This window comes from Erpetoichthys calabaricus, chromosome 8, assembly GCF_900747795.2.
Source record: "Erpetoichthys calabaricus chromosome 8, fErpCal1.3, whole genome shotgun sequence".
Lineage (NCBI taxonomy): Eukaryota > Metazoa > Chordata > Cladistia > Polypteriformes > Polypteridae > Erpetoichthys > Erpetoichthys calabaricus.
Window position 1 is genome coordinate 63653375 of NC_041401.2, and position 22056 is coordinate 63675430.

A 22056-nucleotide genomic window follows, 5' to 3' on the forward strand; every position below is an offset into this window, starting at 1 on the left:
AAGGGAAATGGGTTAGAGACCAAAAAGATTTTTTCTTTTGAAAGAAAAGGAGAGAGAAAGAGAAAGTGATCACTGGACAGAGAGGTATCTGAGGGAGGATGGAAAGGGCAGTTTTGGACAGGCTGACTATTAATTCACAGAGTCAGCTCGACTGCTGCGTGGAGGTTCAATGGTATGGCTATATGCTTATCTGTCAAGCAGTGGAGCAGGCAAGATGGAGAGGGACTGTGTGAGTTGGGAGAAGGCGGGGGGCTCAAGACTTGGTGGCATCTGTTGAACGTCAAGGTAATGCAGCAACAGTTAGCATTGCGTTGCAGACGTGCACATTGGACTGGGGATTCAGCAGGCTGCCAACACTGAATTCTCCCAGAGTCCGGATGAAAATATAGATAGAAGTAGGAACGGTTACCTGTCAACCTGTCTTATTTATTTCTTGAACACCCCAAGACAGCACATACTGTATTTTAGGCATTTATTTCAACATTTTATTAACTTATTTACTTTAATGTGCACTGTTTGCACTTTGTTGAGCACTGTGAATCCTGTTTTAACAAACTGTTGTTCTTCTATTTTTAAAGTCTCAGTTTATCTGCCCAATAGTCCTGGTCCATCCCAGTTCAATTTCAATTATCAATTTCTCTGAAATCAGGGTAATGCCCATAGACTTTAAATCCTTTGTTTGTTGTCCATTCTCCCATTTTCTGTATGGCTATTCCTATCACATTTACAGTAACATGCAGGTTATTTGGAAATGTGGTAGGAATTAGCACTTATGGGGCACTCGCTCTTGTCTAAGTCTAGTTCCTGCCTTTCGGCCAATGTTGTCAAGATAGGCTCTGGCCTTCAGCAAACCTGAGGTAGATTAAGCAGTTTTGAGGGATGTTATGTAGATGACTATGCTGCTCCACCTTCATATATGGTTTTCTGTACACTTATTGATCCACACTGCAGTATTAATAAGCTATTACACAGCTAAACATTAATTTGCATTTTTCTGCAACAACAGGATCACCAAAATGCATTTCTTTAATAATTTTTTTTGGTACAATGACAAAGCAAATTCTAGCCTTTCTGCAAACCAGTCTCGATGCTTGTTTTTATACACTTGTGAATACATCATTGGCTTGGAACCGTCTCTTCTGAGGCCTATGTGATTTACACTTCAAATTTGCTTTCAGAAAACACAAGGTCCAGCAGATGGTGCTCAACAAAGAACACAAGGCATTCCAGGCCTTGTGTCTATCACAAATGCACTAGCTGAGGCTCAGAATCCACTACCTCCAATTACTTTTATACAAACAAATGTATATTGCTCTGGGATCTTGCAGCCTTTCTAAAAGTGTGCCTTAATGAAGACAGCACTATACAAATGTAAGCCATCTCTGAGATATGCTTTGTAACCACTGATCTGTCACTCTTGATGTGTTGGAATTGTTTAAGGTGCAAAATTCTCAGCTGTATTCTTTGAAACATTGTTGAGATTTCACTGCATCCTGGAGACACTGTGACATTTCCTGCAGTTCCTGTACCAACTCGAAGTTGGGCCCACAGTTTAGAGTAAGGATTTGCTCTGCTTCAGAGATGGTCGAGAGAGCCTGTGGCAAGACACAGCTGCAAGTAGTACAAATAATATCAGTTAGGTGGCATTCATTATAACTATTATATATTTTAAATTAAAATATGGTTACAAACCACTTTACCCATTGAATTGCAGCTGTGCCAGTTTGAAAAGTTGATGTCCCAATTCCAAGCTGTTCTCGCCATACTGGTTACGGACTAGTTCAATGCTGCGGCTAAGATGAGTTGCTGCTTCATCCCACCTCTCTGCATAAATTCACAAAATGAAAAAGGATGACCCAATGGTGATATTTATCTACATAAAACTCAATAGAGTGATATGGGAAAAACACACACATCATCTATCCATTATACATCCCGCTATATCCTAACTACAGGGTTACGGGGGTCTGCTGGAGCCAATCCCAGCCAACACAAGGCACAAGGCAGGAAACAAACCCCAGTCAGGGTGCCAGCCCACTGCAGATAAACAACATCAAGTATCAAAATATGAGTTAAAAAAATTATATATAAAGAAAATGAGTCTAATGTCTAAGTGAAAACAGAAATAATTAATTGCATAAGTCACAGATGCACCTTTGCATAGTCATGACAGACTAGAATCTCTATAGGCTTGGGACATCTTGACACTGCCATTTTTCCCATTCTTCTTTACAAAACTGCCCAGACTCTCACTAGTTGCACAGGGATTGTGAGTGATCACACCTTTTCAAGTCCAGTCATAAATTTTCAACCACTCCAGGACATTAACATTATTGTTTTAATCTGTTCCTGTGTAGCTTTAGCTTTATTCTGGGGTAAACCAAACTTCTCCAAAAACACAGATTTCTTGCATACTGCATCAGGTTCTTCTCCAGAATTTTCTGCTGTTTTGCTGCATTTATTTTACCCTCTACCCTCAAAAGCCTTCCAAAGCTAGCTGCAATGGAGCATCTCCACAGCATGATGCTGCCACCACCATGCTTTACAGTCTGAACAGTGTGTTCTTCATAACGTGCAGTGTTTGGCTTACATCAAACATGACATTTGGTCTGATAGCCAAAGACCCTTCTTACAGCTGATGTTGAAATCTCCTGTCTGGGTTTTGACAAACTCTAGCCTAGATGTCATGGATGGTCTTAAGTTTTTAAACAGCGGCAACTGGTGAACCACCCATCAACAATTTCTGTCTGCAGAGTCTCACCAAATTTAGCCATTGTACCTTGTTAATCCTTCAGAGTTGTCTTAGGTCCCTTGGTGACCTCCTTCATTAGTCTTTTTGCATGATCACTTTTTGTGGACAGCCTGCTCTAGACAGATTTACAGCTGTGCCATAATCTTTCCATTTCTTATTGACGGACTGAACTGGACTCCAACGGCTATTCTGTAACTTGGGTATTTTCCTATGTCCACCTCCTAACTTGTACTTATCAATCGCCTTTTTGTGGAGTCGTTTTGAGTGTTCTTTTGTTCATTTGTTCATTGTGTAGGTTACTCCACGATACTGAACACCACAAGTTGGATCTTCCAAATATGATGCATTTATATTACAATAATTGAAATGCCTCATCTTCAAACAGGCGATCTTCATTGAAATAATTATGTGACTTCTAAACTCAATTGGCTGCACCAATGATGTTTTAGGTGTATCATATTAAATGGGGTGAATACTTGTGTGATGTATTTGGTGTTTTATACTTCTAATTCATTTAGATCACTTTGCAGAGATCTGTTTTCACTTTAACATTATAAAGTCTTTCTGTTGATCAGTGTCAAAAAAATTAAATCCACTTTCATTTAGTGTTGTATAACAATAAAATGTTAAAATGTCCAAGGGGTGATTACTTTTTTAAAGACACACATACACCAACATATATATACTTAAACACACATACAACATAAATTGTATATTTTTAACTTGTTCTTCCTTTCACACTATTGACTAACTTGATTACTATTGGTCAAGTGAGAATGGTGTTAGTGACTATAACGGCGATTCAAATGGAGAACAGGATGGTGTAAGAAAATTCTATAATTTAGGACTACTGGAAGTCAAGCCGTAAAGTAATTTTTCATGAGGTATGGGGATGGCAGAAGACAAGTGCTCTTTAGAGGCTATGGACAGTAAGAGATTGTAATGACAAGAACAGACAGTTTTCAATGTACTTCCCATCCTGGTAATTAACATTCTCAAAAGAAAAATTAAAAGCTTACCCATGACAGCAAGGACACGTGCTATGCAGTCCTCAATCTCTCCTTGCAGAGGGTGAGTAGGAATCAGAATTTTCCATGCTTCCGTCTGACATTTTTGCAAGATGCTCCGAGCCTGATCTATAAAAAGACATGAGAGCCATATTAGATTGCTCCTAGTTTTCAAGCTATTATGGAAGTTTGTTAAATCAACCCGTTTAGTTTTTTCATTACTTAATTGCACTAAAGAATTAAATATTTAGTGAAAATGCTCAGATATAATAAAGTAAACAGGCAGAGTACAGACAAACAGACAAGTAAAATGAAAAGAAAAACATACAGCTATAATGTTTGACTAGGAAAAACAAAACAGGGTCTGTGGAACGTTCCTCCTGATGATCTAGCATTTCTGTCAGGCCCATGAAACAGAATATGCTATCATCATTTTTAAATATTGCATTATCCTATTCCAAGCAACCAATAAGATGTTTTTCTTATTCAGTGCAACATTTAAAAAGTATCTCAGAGACCCTGCTGCAAACATGAAGCCAAAATAATAAACCCAGGTAGAATGGTATAATATCACAGATCACACACACGGAAACAACTGCATCAGTAAACATTAGAACACTTTGGAGGTGCCAATTACTCTGACTGCATGCCTAATGACACATGGAGAAACCCAGAGGAGACTTGGAAATCATAGGGTGAGCATGCTAACCGTTTGGTACAAAAACTACCTGCCAAGACATCTTACTGCCCTATGAAAATATCTAAAGTTCAATGTGGTCAAAATATTCCTCGCTATTTCTCTGTAAGTAGGAGGCATGCACTCTACAGTGGACAATCAAAATGTGATCTGATGCTCAACTTGTCATATGCTACAAAAATGGTAAACGTCAACAATTAATTTAGCCTAAGCAGCTGCATTATACAAGTCTGAAAAAGGCTCTCTAGTCTATTTGAGTCTACCTCTTACCTTGTTGGCCTGTTTCAATCAGCAACACTGCTCTTTGGATGCCCTTCCTTATCCCCTCCACCTGCTTCAAAATCTCTTGTTGAGATACGGAGTGTCCACAGGATTTCTTGGAACAGCAATACTCTTCCCCATCTTTATTGACAGACTAAAATAGTAACACAGAAATGAATAGCAGCCTCTTGATCAACCTCTGAGGCAAATCTTATGAAGCTGCTGCCTTTCACTAGCCAGATTAGATTACTTACAACAGTGCCCCCTCACCCTGTTATACAGTGTAATCTTTCAAATAACATTATTTGCACTGATAAAAGATACTTAAAATAAAAAATTGCAGAACATGGGTAAACAGGATGCATTAGTATTACAAGATAGTTAAGAAAAATATTGTGATTCTTCTAGAAATGTTATAAAAGTACTTAAAGTTGACCTTGCTGGAAAGAGAAAGCTGTGGTTTGGTTGTGAGGATATACTTTATTCTCTTCCTCAAAAATGACACAATCATCCCAACAATGATGGTGCAGCTAGTAATACAACTCATGTATAAAGTCTGACCACTGAACCAAAAAACTGATCTTCAATAAGCTTTGTAAGAATAATAATAATAGTTTATATATATATATATATATATATATATATATATATATATATATATATATATATGCCAGCTATCCAAAATATTTTGCTCATTTACACTCACAGGATATCACAGGATTATCGTGTGTCTGACTGTCCATTTCCTTAGTTAACAATATATTTATTCAAAAATAATTACCTTAAGAGATGAACCACACTGACTGCACTGGATCCCAAAAAGACCACCAGGATTCAGATTGCCGCTGAGTTCTGACTTCTCTTCTTTGCATGCCTTGCATTGACACTGGAAGAAGTACTGCTCTTCCAGGAGATGCTGCCTTTCAAAAACATTCATGCGACTGCGATGCGGACCTAGTGACAAAAAAGATGGAAGAAAATAAAATCTAAGGAAGTCTACAGGTGCATTTACATGCACACACATAACTGGGTTATGGTGAATAACCCAGTCAATGCAGAAATGTGGTCTCTTAAAAATCTGTGTTCTGTAGTTCTCCTGTATCAAAATGCACTTATGCCTTTGAACAGTGCAAAAAAAAAGTTAAATGTCCTTATTGGCCACCATGAATCCTAAAATAAGCATGATGCCTGTGATCACTTTCTTGTGTTTTAAAAACATGTCTGGTCAATTGGATGCTTTACTGTATTTATTGGTTTCCTTTACTGGATTGCACGCAGCTCACTCTTTTCTGCTTGGCTGTGTGACTGAGCCTGGCAAAGGACATGGTGCATGTGCTTCTTGTTTTACACCTAGTGCCGCTGGAATAATGCAGGTATTTTTTACTTCAATAAGATAAGTATTGGGTTAGGTTACTCGTTAATTTAAAAAGTAATCTGACAACGTAACAAGCATTACTTTTAACATGTTACTCTACTGCTCTTGAGATTGTGTTGTTGAGTTTATCACTGTATGTTCAGCTCATCAACATACAGTAAATTTAACAATTTCTGAAATATTGAAACAGATAATTTCAGCCAGTAGAAGGAATAATGCGATTGGCTGAACATTTGTCACTAGAAATCTATTTTGTAGATGCGTGTACCCAAGCCTACTGAAAACATGTGTGAAGAAAATAAATATGTAGGCTGTCAGAGTGCACATTACTGACATTAGTGTGATACCAGAATAAGGGTTTACATGACATTTTAGATGCCAGGTTTCTGTGAATAGCAGGGTTATTCAGGCACATGTAAACACACTTACTGAGTGACTTGACAGCTAAAGAGCTGTACCTAAGCCACAACTTTGCACGCTCAAATGTCATCCTTGGAACCTATGGCAAATCACTTAGATTTTCTGCAAAAATGCAATTTGTAAATCAATTAAGTTCTTTTGTCCTATTTCTGAAACACAATTACTGTTTACTATAATAGCCACTAAATCAAATAAAGATTTCTGTTCACCTGAAGTCACTTGCACACTAATACTCCAACAATTAATTTATTATTTGCTAATGTCCATCCAAATACTGAGTCATGTTGAGCCTGTTGTTCCCCATATCATCTTCCAACACTCTTTGTGGTCCTGGGCATCCACTGACATGAGACCCATACTTTTTACATCATATGACATAACCTCCAAACAAGTCGCCTTTCGCCTGCATTTGGACCTCAGCCTCTCACCTCCAACTTGCTGCGTCTTACAAGTATGGCAAGTTCAGCAGCAATTTCTACCTTTTTTCTGTTACATTGTGGTACGTAAAACACAGAACATCAGACAGGTTAGTCCCTCTTTTGTTTGTCAGGTCCAAGACATCTGCATTTCTTATTCCTTGTAGCTGTGTTATACACATGGGACTTATTGCTAAGCACTCATTAGTTCTCAGTTTTCACATGCACAAGAGTCTGCCCCTATGACTTAAGGCAAAATCAAACCTAGTCTCCGACAGTTGGATGGAGTCGCACTACACGACTGATAATAACAACAACACTTCTTTATACAGCACATGTTCATACAAATGATGTTGTTCAAAGTGCTTTACAGGATGAAAAAAGAGAAAAAAGACAAAATATATTAAAAAATAAAATTAGGCAATATTAATTAACATACAATAAAAGTAAGGTCCAATGGCCAGGGAGGACAGAAAAAACAAAACAAAACAAAAAAAAAACTTCAGACAGCTGGAGAAAAAAAAGAATCTGCTGGGGTTCTGAGGCCACAAGACCACCCAGCCCCCTCTAGGCATTCTACCTAACATAAATGACCTCAATTTGTCCTCATGGTATTCAGGGTTCACAAGGAAGAACTTGATGATGATGGTCTTGTGGTCTTCTGGCCTTTAAAGATAGTCACAGGAGCTGCAGCTACTTCCTACTCACTAAAATTATGTAAATGAAGTCTATAACTGAAAATCAGTGGAAAAGTCATGCAATGTGACATGGCCTTAAGTATTGTAGCTGAACTTTCTTCAAAACACTTCTACCGCTACATCATCAATCCTGCATTGCTCTATTTTAAAGTTCATTTAATAATGGTGAATATTGCAAAATACACAACAAAAGACACTAAAGAATAAGAAAGATGACATTGTAGCCAATTATATTTTCCAATTAATTATGAACTATGAATCCACAACCTAAAGTGCCAATCGTGGATAACCCATTACCCCCCACATAAGTTTTCAAAGGAAAAAAGAAGGAAACAAACAATTGTCTGATAGTTGAAGACAATTTTAGAAAATGAAACGTAAGTTATATTTGCATGGATTGCCTTTGAGGACTCCACCTTACAACCCTGTCATGTTACTAGTTCATTTTGGTTTGGCCTAGCGCAAGTCAGAATGTGTACAAAGGCCCATCTGGTTTTTGCCTTGTTACTTTGGTGGACAAGAATTTCTTGAGATCTTTGCAACTTGCCAATGAAAAAAGAAAGTTTAAATAAATCGATGTATCAATTACAAATGTTGCGGCATGCATTTTGCATAGTTGGGGAATGGAAGTTTGAATTTGAAAACCTGTAAAGAATACAAATTTTTGTATTCCATGGTATGTCTATGCACAGGGTGGTTTAAGTTTTAGCATCCATCCGCATTGAAGCATTTGGTATAAAGGAACCTTTAACAAAGCAAGAAAGTTTATTCAGGTTGGAGTTAATCACTTAAGTATACTAACTACCAAACAGCCAGCCTTTCTTTATATAACGTGAACCCAAAGGCCCATTTTACTAATATAGCATTTTAATAAATCTTTAGCACTCAGGGATTTGTGGAATGTCTACATAAAGTGTTAAAAGGAAAAGAGAAAGAGAAGTAAAATTGAACTTAAAAAAGCATAAAATGCAAGCAAAATCCTATCACATCAAATTACATTCAATTAGTCTATTGGGTGCCATGCAGAGAAAGGAAGAGGTCAAAAATTAGGGTAGGCAGATTACCATAGCAGTGGAGTAATTCCTCTCCAGCTTTTAAGAGCCGTGTTGTCCGGACAGTAATGATGTTTTTCTGGAATGTGATATTGGTGTTGGGGTCACAGGAATGATTCATCAGACTTACAGTGGGGAATATTCCTGTAGCAACACGGGTTTGCACCTGAGATTCTACAGAAGAATTACTTATACCTAAAACATAAAGAACATGGTGATTGATTACTAAGAAAATAAAATTTAGTAATGTGACTAGATTATCAAAGTCATCTAATGGCTATCAGCAAAAGTATGATACTAAATTTGATTGGCTAACCATACAAATATTTTTGGTCTAGATAAACTGGAGTACCCATTACATGTATAATGGATACTCTTGTACTTTCCACATATGAAACAGCACTCAAATTAAATAGGACACTACATTTGTCAAAGTTTTGTCAGAATGTCTGCCTGACATTTTCTTTGGTCTACAATAAATAAAGAAGTGCATTTGGGCTTACCTGTGAATTTAGACACTGTAGTTACAGCTTGAGCATTGCATCTCATCTGCAGCATGTGCCTGAGCAACATCACACCTATAACACTAAACTGTGGATAGGACAACATGCTTTTTTGGGTCTCGTCGCTAACTTTCTTTGAAACAGAACTCCAGCAGTCTGGCAGCTGCCCACTTTCTTTCAGTATTTGCCATAGCAGAGTCACTGTTATGGCATAAAGAAATCGCATTTGGGGTGTGTGTTTCTCAAAGTGGAGAAGTAAGCTATAAACTGAGCTATAGGAGCCTTGGTAGCAACTTGACACATTACAGCCTGGAATTACTAAAGGCCTGTCAATGCTTACAAGCTCCTTGTTATCACCGCTGCAAGTTCTGTCCAGCTTTGAAGTTTGACCACCTTGATCCAGTTCTTTACATGTTCCCTTCACAGGGCAATATAACTCATTCTCCTTCAAGCATCCTGCCTCTTTTAATCTTGACCTTTCCTGGCTCTCTTTGGTATGCTCCAACTCAGCTTTTAGTGCTAACCTGAAGGCCAAGTGTGTAAAAATGCCCAAACCAAGTAGCATCCCACTGACAGCGCATTCTGCGATGTGGTATTCTTTCCAAGCCTGATCCTTACATATCTCTGTACAATAACATGCATAACTACATCCATGACAAGGCACAGGTGTGGTAACTTTGCATAGGCAATGATGGCAATACCAATCCTGGGTACTTGCCATCAGTGCAGAATTTTCAGAACCTGTTTTGGTGTTTACTTCATTAATCAGGACACAAGCAAAGGCTCTTTCTTCCAAAATCACTTCTCCTGCTGCAATATCTTGCTTTGCCACCAAGTGGCGCCCTTTTTCTGAGTTAAACTGAAGACTAATAGCTGCAGAACAACAAGGAATGAGTTCTGCCTTGTTTAAGTTGGAGCCCTCTTGTTTGCATCTGTTTAAAGTGTTTGGGTCACATAGATTTGGTCCACTGACTTGATGAGTGGATTCACGGTTTTTGCTAGCACTTTCAGACAATTTTAAGATACACTCCTCTCTGCGTCTTAAAAGCTTAGGCTCCAGATGTTTGGGGTATCCAGAATCCAGTGCTCTTCTTATGTCGGTCAGGCACTCCTAAATGTCAAGACAAGTGGAAATAGTGGGAAGACAAAACAAAACAAACTTAAAACAGTTTTAAATGCCAAAATACCGCATCACGTTAGCCTAGTTTCATAATAAATGTTTTGGCCCTTTGTACTCATCATGCAAGCTTATTTGCAATGCATCTCAAAAACGAATTTCATCATTAGATTACATCCTCCAAACCTGATCAATCAATTTCAGGGCATGTGAAAGCAGAAACCAACCATGGACAAGTCAAAAAACCAATGCAGAGCCCTCTTAGACAAATCTGCATTTACTTAATACACATTTTGTGTTCCTTGTTTCTTTGGCAGTTACCCTGCTGACAAACAACTCAGGCAACATCTAAAGATTTTGAAAAACAAAACTGCAATTAAAATGTTTATAACCACAGTCTTGCCTTCTGTCAGCAATAATAATATAATTTGTTAGAGATAACAATCACATGTGCCTCACAGACATCAGAATAGTGGACAATATTTTCACTGGCCTCTAATAAAATCTGCAAGACTTCTGGGAATTTTAACAAGTTCTACTTGCCTCCAGACCAACCAGTTCTCTATTGCTTGGGCATTATCTCCATACGATAGAAAGATAAATGATTGAACTCAGAGGGATAACTGGAATCCTCTGTTTTTAATTTTGTAAAGTACAAAGAGCAACAAAATATATTTGTGTGCAAGGTCTGTAACAAAAAATGATTATCTTATATATAAACGTCTACATGTGGAAATGTGTGTGTCTGTCTGTCCAGCATGGAAGTGAGAGGTGGAGTCGCAGTAAGGGCTCCACCTCCGAGGAAACAGAAACTCGCTTAGCTGCTAATATACAAGTGAGGCCAGCACATCAGCAAAACGAAACCACTGAAGAAAGAGACACTCACTTTGCCGCTAATACACAAGTGAGGAGAACACACCTCCACCTCCGAGGAAACAGAAACTCGCTTAGCTGCTAATACACAAGTGAGGCCAGCACGTCAGCAAAACGAAACCTCTGAAGAAAGAGACACTCGCTTAGCCACTAATGAACAAGCGATGTGAGCATGTCGGCAAAAACGAAACCTCCTAGGAGAGAGAAGCCCAGAGTAGTTCCTTTCAATTACCTGACATCTCTACATTTCAATTTTTTTTCTGACAATTTCAATAGTTTCTAGGACCCTGGGCTTTTCAGCAAGGGCTTACACAGCTAGTAAGGTATAATATTATTAACAAGTTTTCACAATGTTGATGCTATAGGTGATGCACAAGACATAGGCAAAGTAGATGCAAGTGTTGACCAAGAGTATGATGATACTGTCATAGATGTGATTGCAATTTGGTTTTGAAACTGAGTGTCGAATTTAAAATTAGTGCTTTACCTATCACTCTTCTTCTTATTTCCACTTATCCTGTTTATGTCATTTTCGTTAAACTTCTTTATAATGGCTCTGACTGTCAAATCAAAACAGCAGTTCTACAGTCCATTTTATAATTAGGCTACACTACCAACAACTCTAATCACACCAACTACACATTTGTTACTTTTGCTCACTTTCACAGTCAGTCTTAATAGTTTTTTTTTTTTATCTACTCAAGAAGAACAACCTTGAAAGAATATTACCTATGCCTTGAAGAAATTCATCTTGACTCATGCAAAACTCTTAAAAATAATGAAAGTGACTTCAGACATCTCATATTGCATATTGTGTTCACAATTTGTATGAGAGTTATGGTCCCACGCAGGTTTTTTTGTGAAAACCAGGCACAGAACGTGTTACAGATCTCAATAGAGAAACTAGTTTATAGTTAGTGCTTGCAGAGAGGATGGTATAAAGTAGGACAGTGCAATGGGAAAATGTCCACTATTTGTTTACACAGCAAATAACATCCTAAAAATAAAGATTTTTCATGACTGCAGACGAAGAAGACTGTAATGGTTGGGTATATACTGAATCCAACAGACACCTGGAAAATCACTGGATCAAAGTGAGTAACTAAAGGTAGCAATTCTCTCCAAAAAAAGCCCAAAATGATGTAAACCAATTTAATAATGTATTAAGTCTAAGTATTATTATTAACATCAACGTTATTTTGTTTAGAACACAAAAATGTAGCTATACTCTACCTGGTACTGCTGTAGATAAAAAAGACAAGCAGAACGGTTTGCAAAGCAGAGTGCTAGAGTTTCACTGCCTGCACTGGCAAAACGTGTTCCCTGAGAAGAAAAACAAGAAACATTTTGACAAAACCAACAATAAAGAATATGAAATGTTGAATCTCATTTTTTAAAATCAACCAAAAACAATTCAAAAACAGGTCAGAACTTGAAGCTTCATGAACAAAAATCTCTGACCTATTTCATGATATTTTGTGCAATAGCTAGGTGGTTAATTTTAAATACTCCATTCTTAAAAAATAAGAAAAACAATTATTTTACATTTTACCTTATTTTCATCGTCAAGCACATATAAGTTAGAACTGCACTGTACTCTGTACATGTAACAGTAAAGATCCTATGAACATATAGTTTCTAGCCCAAAACAAATTTGAAATTTGGAATAACAGTAACACTAGATAGTTTTGAGTTATTCCATTATTGCCTAAAGCCTTACATATTACCATTCAGACAAGTATGGCACCCTTCTTTTAAAGATTTAGTTTGAAAGATAATATCAGTTCATACTGTACATTTTGACAAGCATGAGGCCAAGGAGGGACAGGGATCAAAAACTGGCCCTGGACCTTTGTCCAGCTCAGCACACCACAATCAGGCCAACACCAACACCAACGACTGATGCTCCCATGAACACCTCTGTGTATATACATTCTCTGCTAATCTGCATATTAAAAAAATATAATACAATGGTTTGCAGTTTCAGGTTTTTGTCCTAACCAATTTCTTCTTTTTCTTCTAGTTGGACTTCTACCTTAAAGAACAGAGTGGTTATTTCCTAGTTTCTATGTATTTTTCTTTCTTATTTTGTAAATCAATTCACAAATCAAACCTTAGTCATGCTTTTAAATTTTTACTCAGTCAATCAAGAATGTATGTGTGCTACATAGCAGTTAATAATTTTTGTTTGTAATAACGTTCTGATTATTTAAGTTTAATTAATTTTAAGCAAAAAAGTGGGTATGGTTCTAAAATAGATGTTGGCCTTTACATTTAGTGCTGTTTTTCCTGGTGTATGCTATGCTTTTCGTTAAATGTTAGTATTTGGTTACAATTAAAAGAGAAATTTTCTCTACAGAAAAATGAATTAAAAAAATGATAAAGAGAAGGATTTAAAAAGATGGTAAAAAATACAACTAATTTCTTATTAAAAGAGTCACATTTCTTGCACGGGCGGCATGGTGGAGCAGTGGGTAGCGCTGCTGCCTCGCAGTTGGGAGACCTGGGTTGGTTTCCCAGGTCCTCCCTGCGTGGAGTTTGCATGTTCTCCCCGTGTCTGTGTGGGTTTCCTCAGGGCGCTCCGGTTTCCTCCCACAGTCCAAAGACATGCAGGTTAGGTGGATTGGCGATTCTAAATTGGCCCTGTGTGTGTGTGTGTTTGTGTGTGTCCTGCGGTGGGTTGGCACCCTGCCCGGGATTGGTTCCTGCCTTGTGCCCTGTGTTGGCTGGGATTGGCTCCAGCAGACCCCCGTGACCCTGTGTTCGGATTCAGCGGGTTGGATAATGGATGGATGGACATTTCTTGTACTTTACTGAATGCAAAACAGGACAAGAAAAAAGCTCAACTAATTAAACAATGAGATCAAGTAATGATGAAAATGACTCGCTCAATGAATTGACTTTGAAATTGTGTGGTACTGACATAGAAGCACAAGATGTACAAATCCTGAATTGTCCTGTGACTCTCTCATACTCCTGCAGCAGCCCTGTTCCCCTTCTTCTCACCAACTATCTTCTGCTATGCTGCAAATGCTACACTTGGCTAAACCTTTACAAACAATTAAGATTGTGTGTAGCTCCAACATATGGACAAAGTTAGTTATTAAACTACACTTCTGTTCATTGTGTGCTAGCCAATATTAACTTCACTCCATATGCATTTGAAAAATAAAATGTAGTGAGAAGTCAAGCAAAATGACACCTTTTATTGGCTAACTAAAAAGATTACAATATGCAACCTTTCAAGGCAACTCAGGGCCCTTCTTCAGGCATATTGACTTCTCACTACATCCATAATGGCTAACACCCTAGTACTACAAAAATAAAATGTGAAACAATTTATATCCTTGGTTACATTAAACTGGAGGAATAAAACCCAAGATAAATCTGTTAATTATGATGTTGGATTGTTTAAAAACAAACAGTTACACCATGTTCCTGAAGTTTCAACTTACCTTTCTCCAATGCTGTCAATGATTAATTTAACCATTTCAAATTTCATATCATTTGAGTATTCTCTGAACAGTCTTGGCTTGCTTGCATCATATATAATTAGTCAACAAGATGCAGAGCTGACTACTTTCACACTCTGAAGCCACTGTAGTTCCTAACTCTGAAGTCCAAATAAAATGCTCACTTTCACAAACTCGTACAGAAATGTCTTTTTTCCCTTTTTTGTTTAAATTCATTTTATCCATCTCTCCTCTAATTTATGACTTGTGCATTCCAATTATTTGTTTTGTTACTTAGTCTGGTTAAGGCAAAAGGAGATGGCTGTGAGTTAATAGGATCATGTGATCTTAGAGATGTATTGAGAATGTAATTTGGTCCACTCATGTCGTGTCTCTTCCTCTCTCTCATGCTACTTGTAGCCCAAAAGGATAGTCCACAGAAAAAGCAGCTTATCAGTAATTCTCCTGGTAATCCTGATGGACAGTCCCTACTTGCATAAGGCATACGGTGGCTAGAAGCTAACTTAAAATTCATTAATTGGACAGATAAATTCAGCCACTGGCACTATTGGAAAGGGTTTTGTGTGAGGTTATTTTTACAGGATAGTTGCTTATGTGCACATCTCTAAAAGTTACTATGTCTTTTATATTCCAAAGGTTGTAAGTGTGACACTAGGTGTGTAAACATGTGAACAGGTTATCTTCACATGAACAGTGCTTTTCTCACAGGTTGTCCTGCATTCCAAGGATGCAAACCCAGGTCTGTAAACCACACAGAGTTTGGAAAGCAGCAGTCTTTGCCAGTTGAGCCAAGAAGAACACTGTTGGCTCAAGATGACTAATCAGGACTCTGATGGCGAGTACTTCTCTTCTTTGCAGCAGTTCACTCCATTTGAGCCTCACTAAACATGTGTGCACCCTGCAATTGAATGGTACCTCCTCTGGGGATGTTTCCTGTCTTTCAGTTTGTTCTGGGTAAGGCACAGCCCTCCATGATCTTGAATTAAGCATCTTTGAGAATGTTATATTTAAAAAATATATTGCAAAGATGGAAATAAACAAATTAATGAATTTAGTGGCGGCACGGTGGCGCAGTGGGTAGCGCTGCTGCCTCGCAGTTGGGAGACCTGGGGACCTGGGTTCGCTTCCCGGGTCCTCCCTGCGTGGAGTTTGCATGTTCTCCCCGTGTCTGCGTGGGTTTCCTCCGGGCGCTCCGGTTTCCTCCCACAGTCCAAAGACATGCAGGTTAGGTGGATTGGCGATTCTGAATTGGCCCTAGTGTGTGCTTGGTGTGTGGGTGTGTTTGTGTGTGTCCTGCGGTGGGTTGGCACCCTGCCCAGGATTGGTTCCTGCCTTGTGCCCTGTGTTGGCTGGGATTGGCTCCGGCAGACCCCCGTGACCCTGTGTTCGGATTCAGCGGGTTGGAAAATGGATGGATGGATGAATTTAGTGGTACAACTGATGATAAGGACCATAAATGAAAATATCACCCACCGTATACTATTTGCACAGTGCCTGTGAAATTACAGTGTAGGCACTAGTAGGGTGTTGGTAATAAATCAAGCAGAGTAAATCTGTACTTGCTGCGTTTTAATAAATAAAGTAAATTCACAGCGAACAAATGGACAAAAATATAAAACGATCATTAACATCGACAAATTCAAAATGTATTAAATTGTTAAATGGTAAGCTGCAAGATTCTCAACACCCTGCAGGCAGCCATTAAAAGAAACAACCACAGACAATATAATTAAGCATGAATATGTTTCATAAATCTTCACCCTCTGCTTGCATGCAAATTAACTGTCAGGGGCTTTTTCCTTAACTAAAGCAAATTGACAATGCATTGGAAAAGAGGTTGACTGCTTCTGGCATGTTTGTATTGACATAATACTAAAGAAATTCTTTAGCTAATTCGGCAGCTATAAACTCAAACCTTACTGATTCCATCACCATAAAGTAGCTCAAATCTTGTTATTTCTAGTTGAAAATGTTATTGTTTTGCCAATTACCTTGGAATAAAAAAACATGGCCTGGGCATAATCTCTCTTCCTGAAGCTGATGTTCCCCTGCTCCCTGAAGCGACTGGCAACAGCTGGATCTTTCTGCACATCATACTTCTTCGATAGGTCTAAAAGAAACACGGTGTCTTCTGGGCTAAGTAAAGAAACAACAGATAACATAATACTATATAACATTCTTAATCTCTCTTTGTTTATTTCAAGGTACCAAATGGCCAGGGTTTTTTTTTTCTTCAATTTCCCCATCTTATTATTTCATCGTCAAAATGCACATTTCACCATTCACATGTGTCCTACTTTTAAGGCATCCTGTATACATTAGTCTAACTCATTTCACTAAACTGAGCCAGTTAAGACTAAGTGGAGCTGTTACATAAATATACCATGTGATGCCTAAGGCTGCCAACAGAACCTCTAACTCTTGCCAGTTCTGTAATAGAAAAAGTGGGTTTAGAAAACTGATGATGGATTTGTGAATAGAATCCTTTTTTCCTTTCTTAAATTATACTATATGGGCATTCTATTAATACTGCAATCAACTGGCACTTTGTTCATGTCAATCTAGCTTGATTTGGTTCTTTGACTATTTGTCTGGGTTAGTCATCCCTTGCTATACAAATGTATTAATTTGTTTCAGTCTACTTACTGTAAATAAAGTAACAAGATTAAAATGATGTTTATTAAAATGTGCCATTTTCCAGTTGATTTGTGTTTTGGATATGGATTTGGCCTGTTCACTGAGCAAGTTAGTACTTTCTAATAGTGCTTCTCATGCACAAGGACATCCCATGAAAAATACATAATACATTTCTGGCAAGGACAACAATGTGGGAACCACATGCTGAAGCCACTCAATAAATTATTGCAGTGCTATATGAAGTAGCACTGAAGGAACAACCTTTCAGGGGAAACTGGAACCAGACGGATTCCCTGATGTAGTACATCCTGGTTCTGTGTTAAAGGTTGATAATGTAGATCTGGTAAAGCTGAAGCAAATATAAACTACACCGGCCATAGAGTCCCTTTATATATTAAGCATGAAATACGCAAGTTAGTGGTGTGAAGAAGAGCTTCAGAACGGTAGAAGCAGATTTCAAAAATCTAAATTATGTTTAAAACAAATATATAGCGGGACTTGCAGTACTGATGATTAACATGTATTCAAAAAAGAATCATAAGCAGATAAAAAAGAATTATATTTTATTGAGCATATTTTGATTGATCTTGTATTTTATATATATATATATTTTTTTTTTTTTAATGTATCTGAATAAGCTAGAAACCATCAATATATTATAGGTTAAAGGTCAGGTATGCACAGAAGGGAGGGGAGAGCAAAATCATCTCTTCCGGATGGGGAATGTGAACTTTAGGTTGGAAATATTGGTAGCATGCACTGGACTGGTACTAGGCAGGTACAGGGCCTGTCAAGTGAGCATTATGTATAGGAAAAGATGTTACACCCATTAAGCTGGGAAATATTGGTGGAACCAGTTGGAGGCAGGATGGCGGGGAGTGGAATGTTGGGAGTCAGATGAGGAAGGGGTATCAAACAAATACACATACTATGATATCACACAGTTTGCTTTTGTGGAGTGCTTTTAATTTTAAATTTTTGACATCTGTGGCAGAGCGACGGGCACTGAGCAGGCTCCTATCAATCATGGAGAATCCACTAAATAGTGTCATCTCCAGACAGAAGAGCAGCTTCAGCGACAGACTGCTGTCACTGTCCTGCTCCACTGACAGTTCTCCCCCAAACTATGCGACTCTTCAATTCCACCCGGGGGGGGGGGGGGGGGGGGGATAGTTAGGGGGGGCTAAACGTTAACATCATTCAAAGTTATTGTTTGTTTTTACCTGCATTTTTATTACTCTTTAATTTAATATTGTTTTTTGTATCAGTATGCTGCTGCTGGAGTATGTGAATTTCCCCTTGGGATTAATAAAGTATCTATCTATCTATCTATCTATCTATCTAATCCAGTTGTCTCAGTTGTGGAATCTCTCACCAGTTTTACTCAACAGAACTATGCAGAATTCTGTTTATGCTAAATAGTGAACTGCATTTAGATTTGGCAGCAAAATATGAAAGGATCAAACAGAAAGAATTAGTCTGACATAAATTCTCCTAATTGATAAAAATCAAAAATATCTCATACTTGGTTAATAAATGATTTATTTTTGAATGGCAGAATATTTTCTCCAAACCTTAGGGGTTATCAAGATTAGTATACAGTATACAGCAATGGTTTTAGGTCTCCTAAAACCAATAATTAAGCAGGTTAATAGGAAAATGTATGATTTCTTTTGGAAAAAATCTGCCTCATTACTTGAACAAAAACATCCTATTTAATTCATATAGTCACAATGAACTGAATATGTTGATTGTGAAACTTCCAATTGCATTTTTTTTCAATTAAACATATTATCGACTACATTAAATCAAAAGACAAATTATGGTACCTCATTCCAAACCTTTTATTTCCAAAAATGATTAGCACTGAGCTTTTCCTTGCAATTTTGATGTTAATAAACTCCCCATTAAGTTATCTACCTTAGATAGGCAAACCAAAATTTCCTCTATCATTGCATACAAACACAATTTCTGCACTCGTAGATGTTGAATTTGGAATAATAAAGATGTTAAATACAAAAACAAAATGCTTAACTCAACTGGTTTGAAAAAGATATTTTATTTGTAACACAATTGTTTCATAATAATGGCTGTTTACTTACTATACATATTCAGAACTTTTACAGAAATATAAACTACAATATCAATTAAAGAACATGCAATTGCATTTGATGCCATACCGTTTGGTGAATTTAAATCTAAATATTGATTCAAAACTAATGTTTGAAGGTATGAACAAATTAGACAAAAATGGTAACCATAAGTATCATTGGGAAATATGCGACCCCTTCAGGAAAAAATTCTTGCTTTCTCAGTTTGAATATTAATCTGAAGTAAGCTTACCATATCTCAATAAGGTACTGTATTACCAATAAACTTTGAGAGGTTTCTTTCAAAATTATTCATTTCCCCAGTACACCAGATGCTACTAAAATGTAAAAAGAATACTGATTTAACCTATGTATCTTGTAACTTTGAGGATGAATATATGTACTTTGTTCATTTATATTTTATGTATTTACCCAAACCTGTTTTGGGGCAATCTTGAATACTCCTTCAAGATAATTACTGGTGTTAATAATTCCGTCAATGTTTTAAAGATGTTTCATTCTTTAATAATGGGACACTGAAATATTAAATGTTGTATATCCTAAACTTGCTTATTATTTATGGTAAATTCCAGATTCATAAATGTAAATCGTCCAAGAAGATGCCGTAACATTACATAATATAATGAGCAGGTTCGATTTTAGATTAATACATTGGAAGGAAGAAAAAATGATAAGGCAAGAAAATAAACACTACTGTGGAGCCTTGAATCTCAGTTTACTTTATTTTAACCTATTAATTTTATTTATGAGGTAGCACGGTGGCGCAGTGGGTAGCGCTGCTGCCTCGCAGTTAGGAGACCCGGGTCCACTTCCCGGGTCCTCCCTGCGTGAAGCTTTTATGTTCTCCCCGTGTTTGTGTGGGTTCCCTCCGGGTGCTCCGGTTTCCTCCCACAGTCCAAAGACATGCAGGTTAGGAGCATTGGCGATTCTAAATTGTCCCTAGTGCGTGCTTGGTGTAGGGGTGTGTTTAATGTGTGTGCCCTGCGGTGGGCTGGCACCCTGCTCGGGGTTTGTTTCCTGCCTTGCGCCCTGTGTTGGCTAGGACTGGCTCCAGCAGACCCCCGTGACCCTGTAGTTAGGATATAGCGGGTAGGATAATGGATGGATGGATGGATGGAATTTTATCTGTGTATAAAATTTACAAAATAGGAAAAGAGTTAACCGCGAAGAAGTGCAGGATTCTGGTGCAATATAACGATGTGGTATGTTTTCTATTTCGTTTTTGTTATTTTTTTTCCCCAGGTATCTCATACTGGATATTATACCAACAAAGATTTATATAAAAAATGACAGTTCGCTGTTGCATGATGGTGAAACTGCCACTCATATACGCATTTTTAGAGCGTTCAGGTATTGTTTGCATGAAAAACTGTGTCATATAATTCCATACTTACTTTATGTGAACATAGTCCCAACAAAAAAGTTAAAATATTTTAATGACGGACTTTATAATCACATAAACCCTTATTCATACTATAAAGCTGCGCTTTTCCAACACATCATGACGAGTATTCCATTGAGTTAATACTCACTTCAGCAAACGGCACGTCTCTTCCAATAGATCTTCGAGCTGTGTAAGTTCACTTAAGTGTCGCTTACTTTTAGCAGATAGGGATTCCCAGCGCCTGGACATCCGAGACTGCCACTCAGGACATGGAAGATCCATTGAACAGCTAACTATACGGTGACTTTAGACAGCCGCGTAGGTCGGAACCTTGTCATAAATAGACAGTCAATCCACTCGGGCTTATTTGAGCGTGAACACAACCTAAGCTATTAACCGGCAGGCTATGCGACTATGCAGCCTCGGGTACGAGCAGCGTGTGCATGAGAGAAATGTATCTGGTTTTATCTTAAAACTTATTATCTAATACGTTTTAGGGTCATCACAGTCACGTGTACAGAGCTCGTTGACATTTATGCTTGCAGATCCCTATCAACATGCAGTTAGACAAATATAATGCAAAATTACAAATGAAGCATGGACATTAATGTTCTATGTGATGCACAGTGTAATGCTCCCTTGTGTGGCTTCTGATTCCTGGATTCGAATTATCGGGGCACAGCCATGTCTGTGGACTTTACATGTATTCCCCCTGTCAACATGTGTTTTTTTTCTACCCGCATCACAAAGATGTACATGTTAGATTAATTCACAACTTTAATTTTTCGTAGTATGGATAATTATGTATGCGCATTAGCTGCGATGAACTGGCGTTCCATCTAGGGCTCATCATGTTTCTGCAACCCTAAACTTTATTAGGTAAAATGGGCTGGTGTGGTTTTTCATGCCAATTCAAAGAGTAGAATATTTTTTCAAATGTATCACAAAAATGCAATTGAAATCAACAGGATAATAAAATACAAGACGATGCAAGATAAATCACAGGAATATTATTGAATACTGGAAAGGCTTACAAATGTTGAAAAAGACACAGCTGAGTTAAAAGTGTAGAGAAGTGTAGTTCAAAAGTGCTTTAAAAATCATAATAGACAAACTTCAGTGGAAAGAAATATACACTTGAATAATTATTTCTTAGTAGAAACAAGCCAAGCAAAATGACACCTTTTATTGGCTAACTAAAAAGATTACAATATGCAAGCTTTCGAGGCAACTCAGGCCCCTTCTTCAGGCAAGAAGAAGGGGCCCGAGGCAAGTCATCA

At 37.8% G+C, this 22056-nt stretch overlaps 1 protein-coding gene across 1 annotated transcript; it reads right to left on the bottom strand.

Moving 5' to 3' along the window:
- Positions 1-458: 458 nt before the first annotated feature.
- On the bottom strand, positions 459-21101 carry smyd4 (SET and MYND domain containing 4). Its single transcript, XM_028806645.2, has 10 exons — positions 20925-21101; positions 16636-16780; positions 12405-12494; positions 9182-10292; positions 8691-8873; positions 5499-5671; positions 4727-4871; positions 3772-3888; positions 1701-1824; positions 459-1611 (listed from the first exon to the last, which is right to left on the bottom strand). Exons 1-10 carry the CDS (start codon positions 21056-21058, stop codon positions 1452-1454), a joined length of 2382 nt encoding a protein of 793 aa, XP_028662478.1. The 5' UTR covers positions 21059-21101; the 3' UTR covers positions 459-1451.
- Positions 21102-22056: the final 955 nt, after the last annotated feature.

Excerpts from the sequence above, each read along its gene's own strand:
- smyd4 (XM_028806645.2), bottom strand. The coding sequence starts at position 21,058 with ATGGATCTTCCATGTCCTGAGTGGCAGTCTCGGATGTCCAGGCGCTGG. Across the intron at positions 16,781-20,924 it reads GAGACGTGCCGTTTGCTGAA|CCCAGAAGACACCGTGTTTC; the intron begins GTGAGTATTAAC and ends TTCTTTACTTAG. Across the intron at positions 10,293-12,404 it reads TTTATCTACAGCAGTACCAG|GAGTGCCTGACCGACATAAG; the intron begins GTAGAGTATAGC and ends CTTGACATTTAG.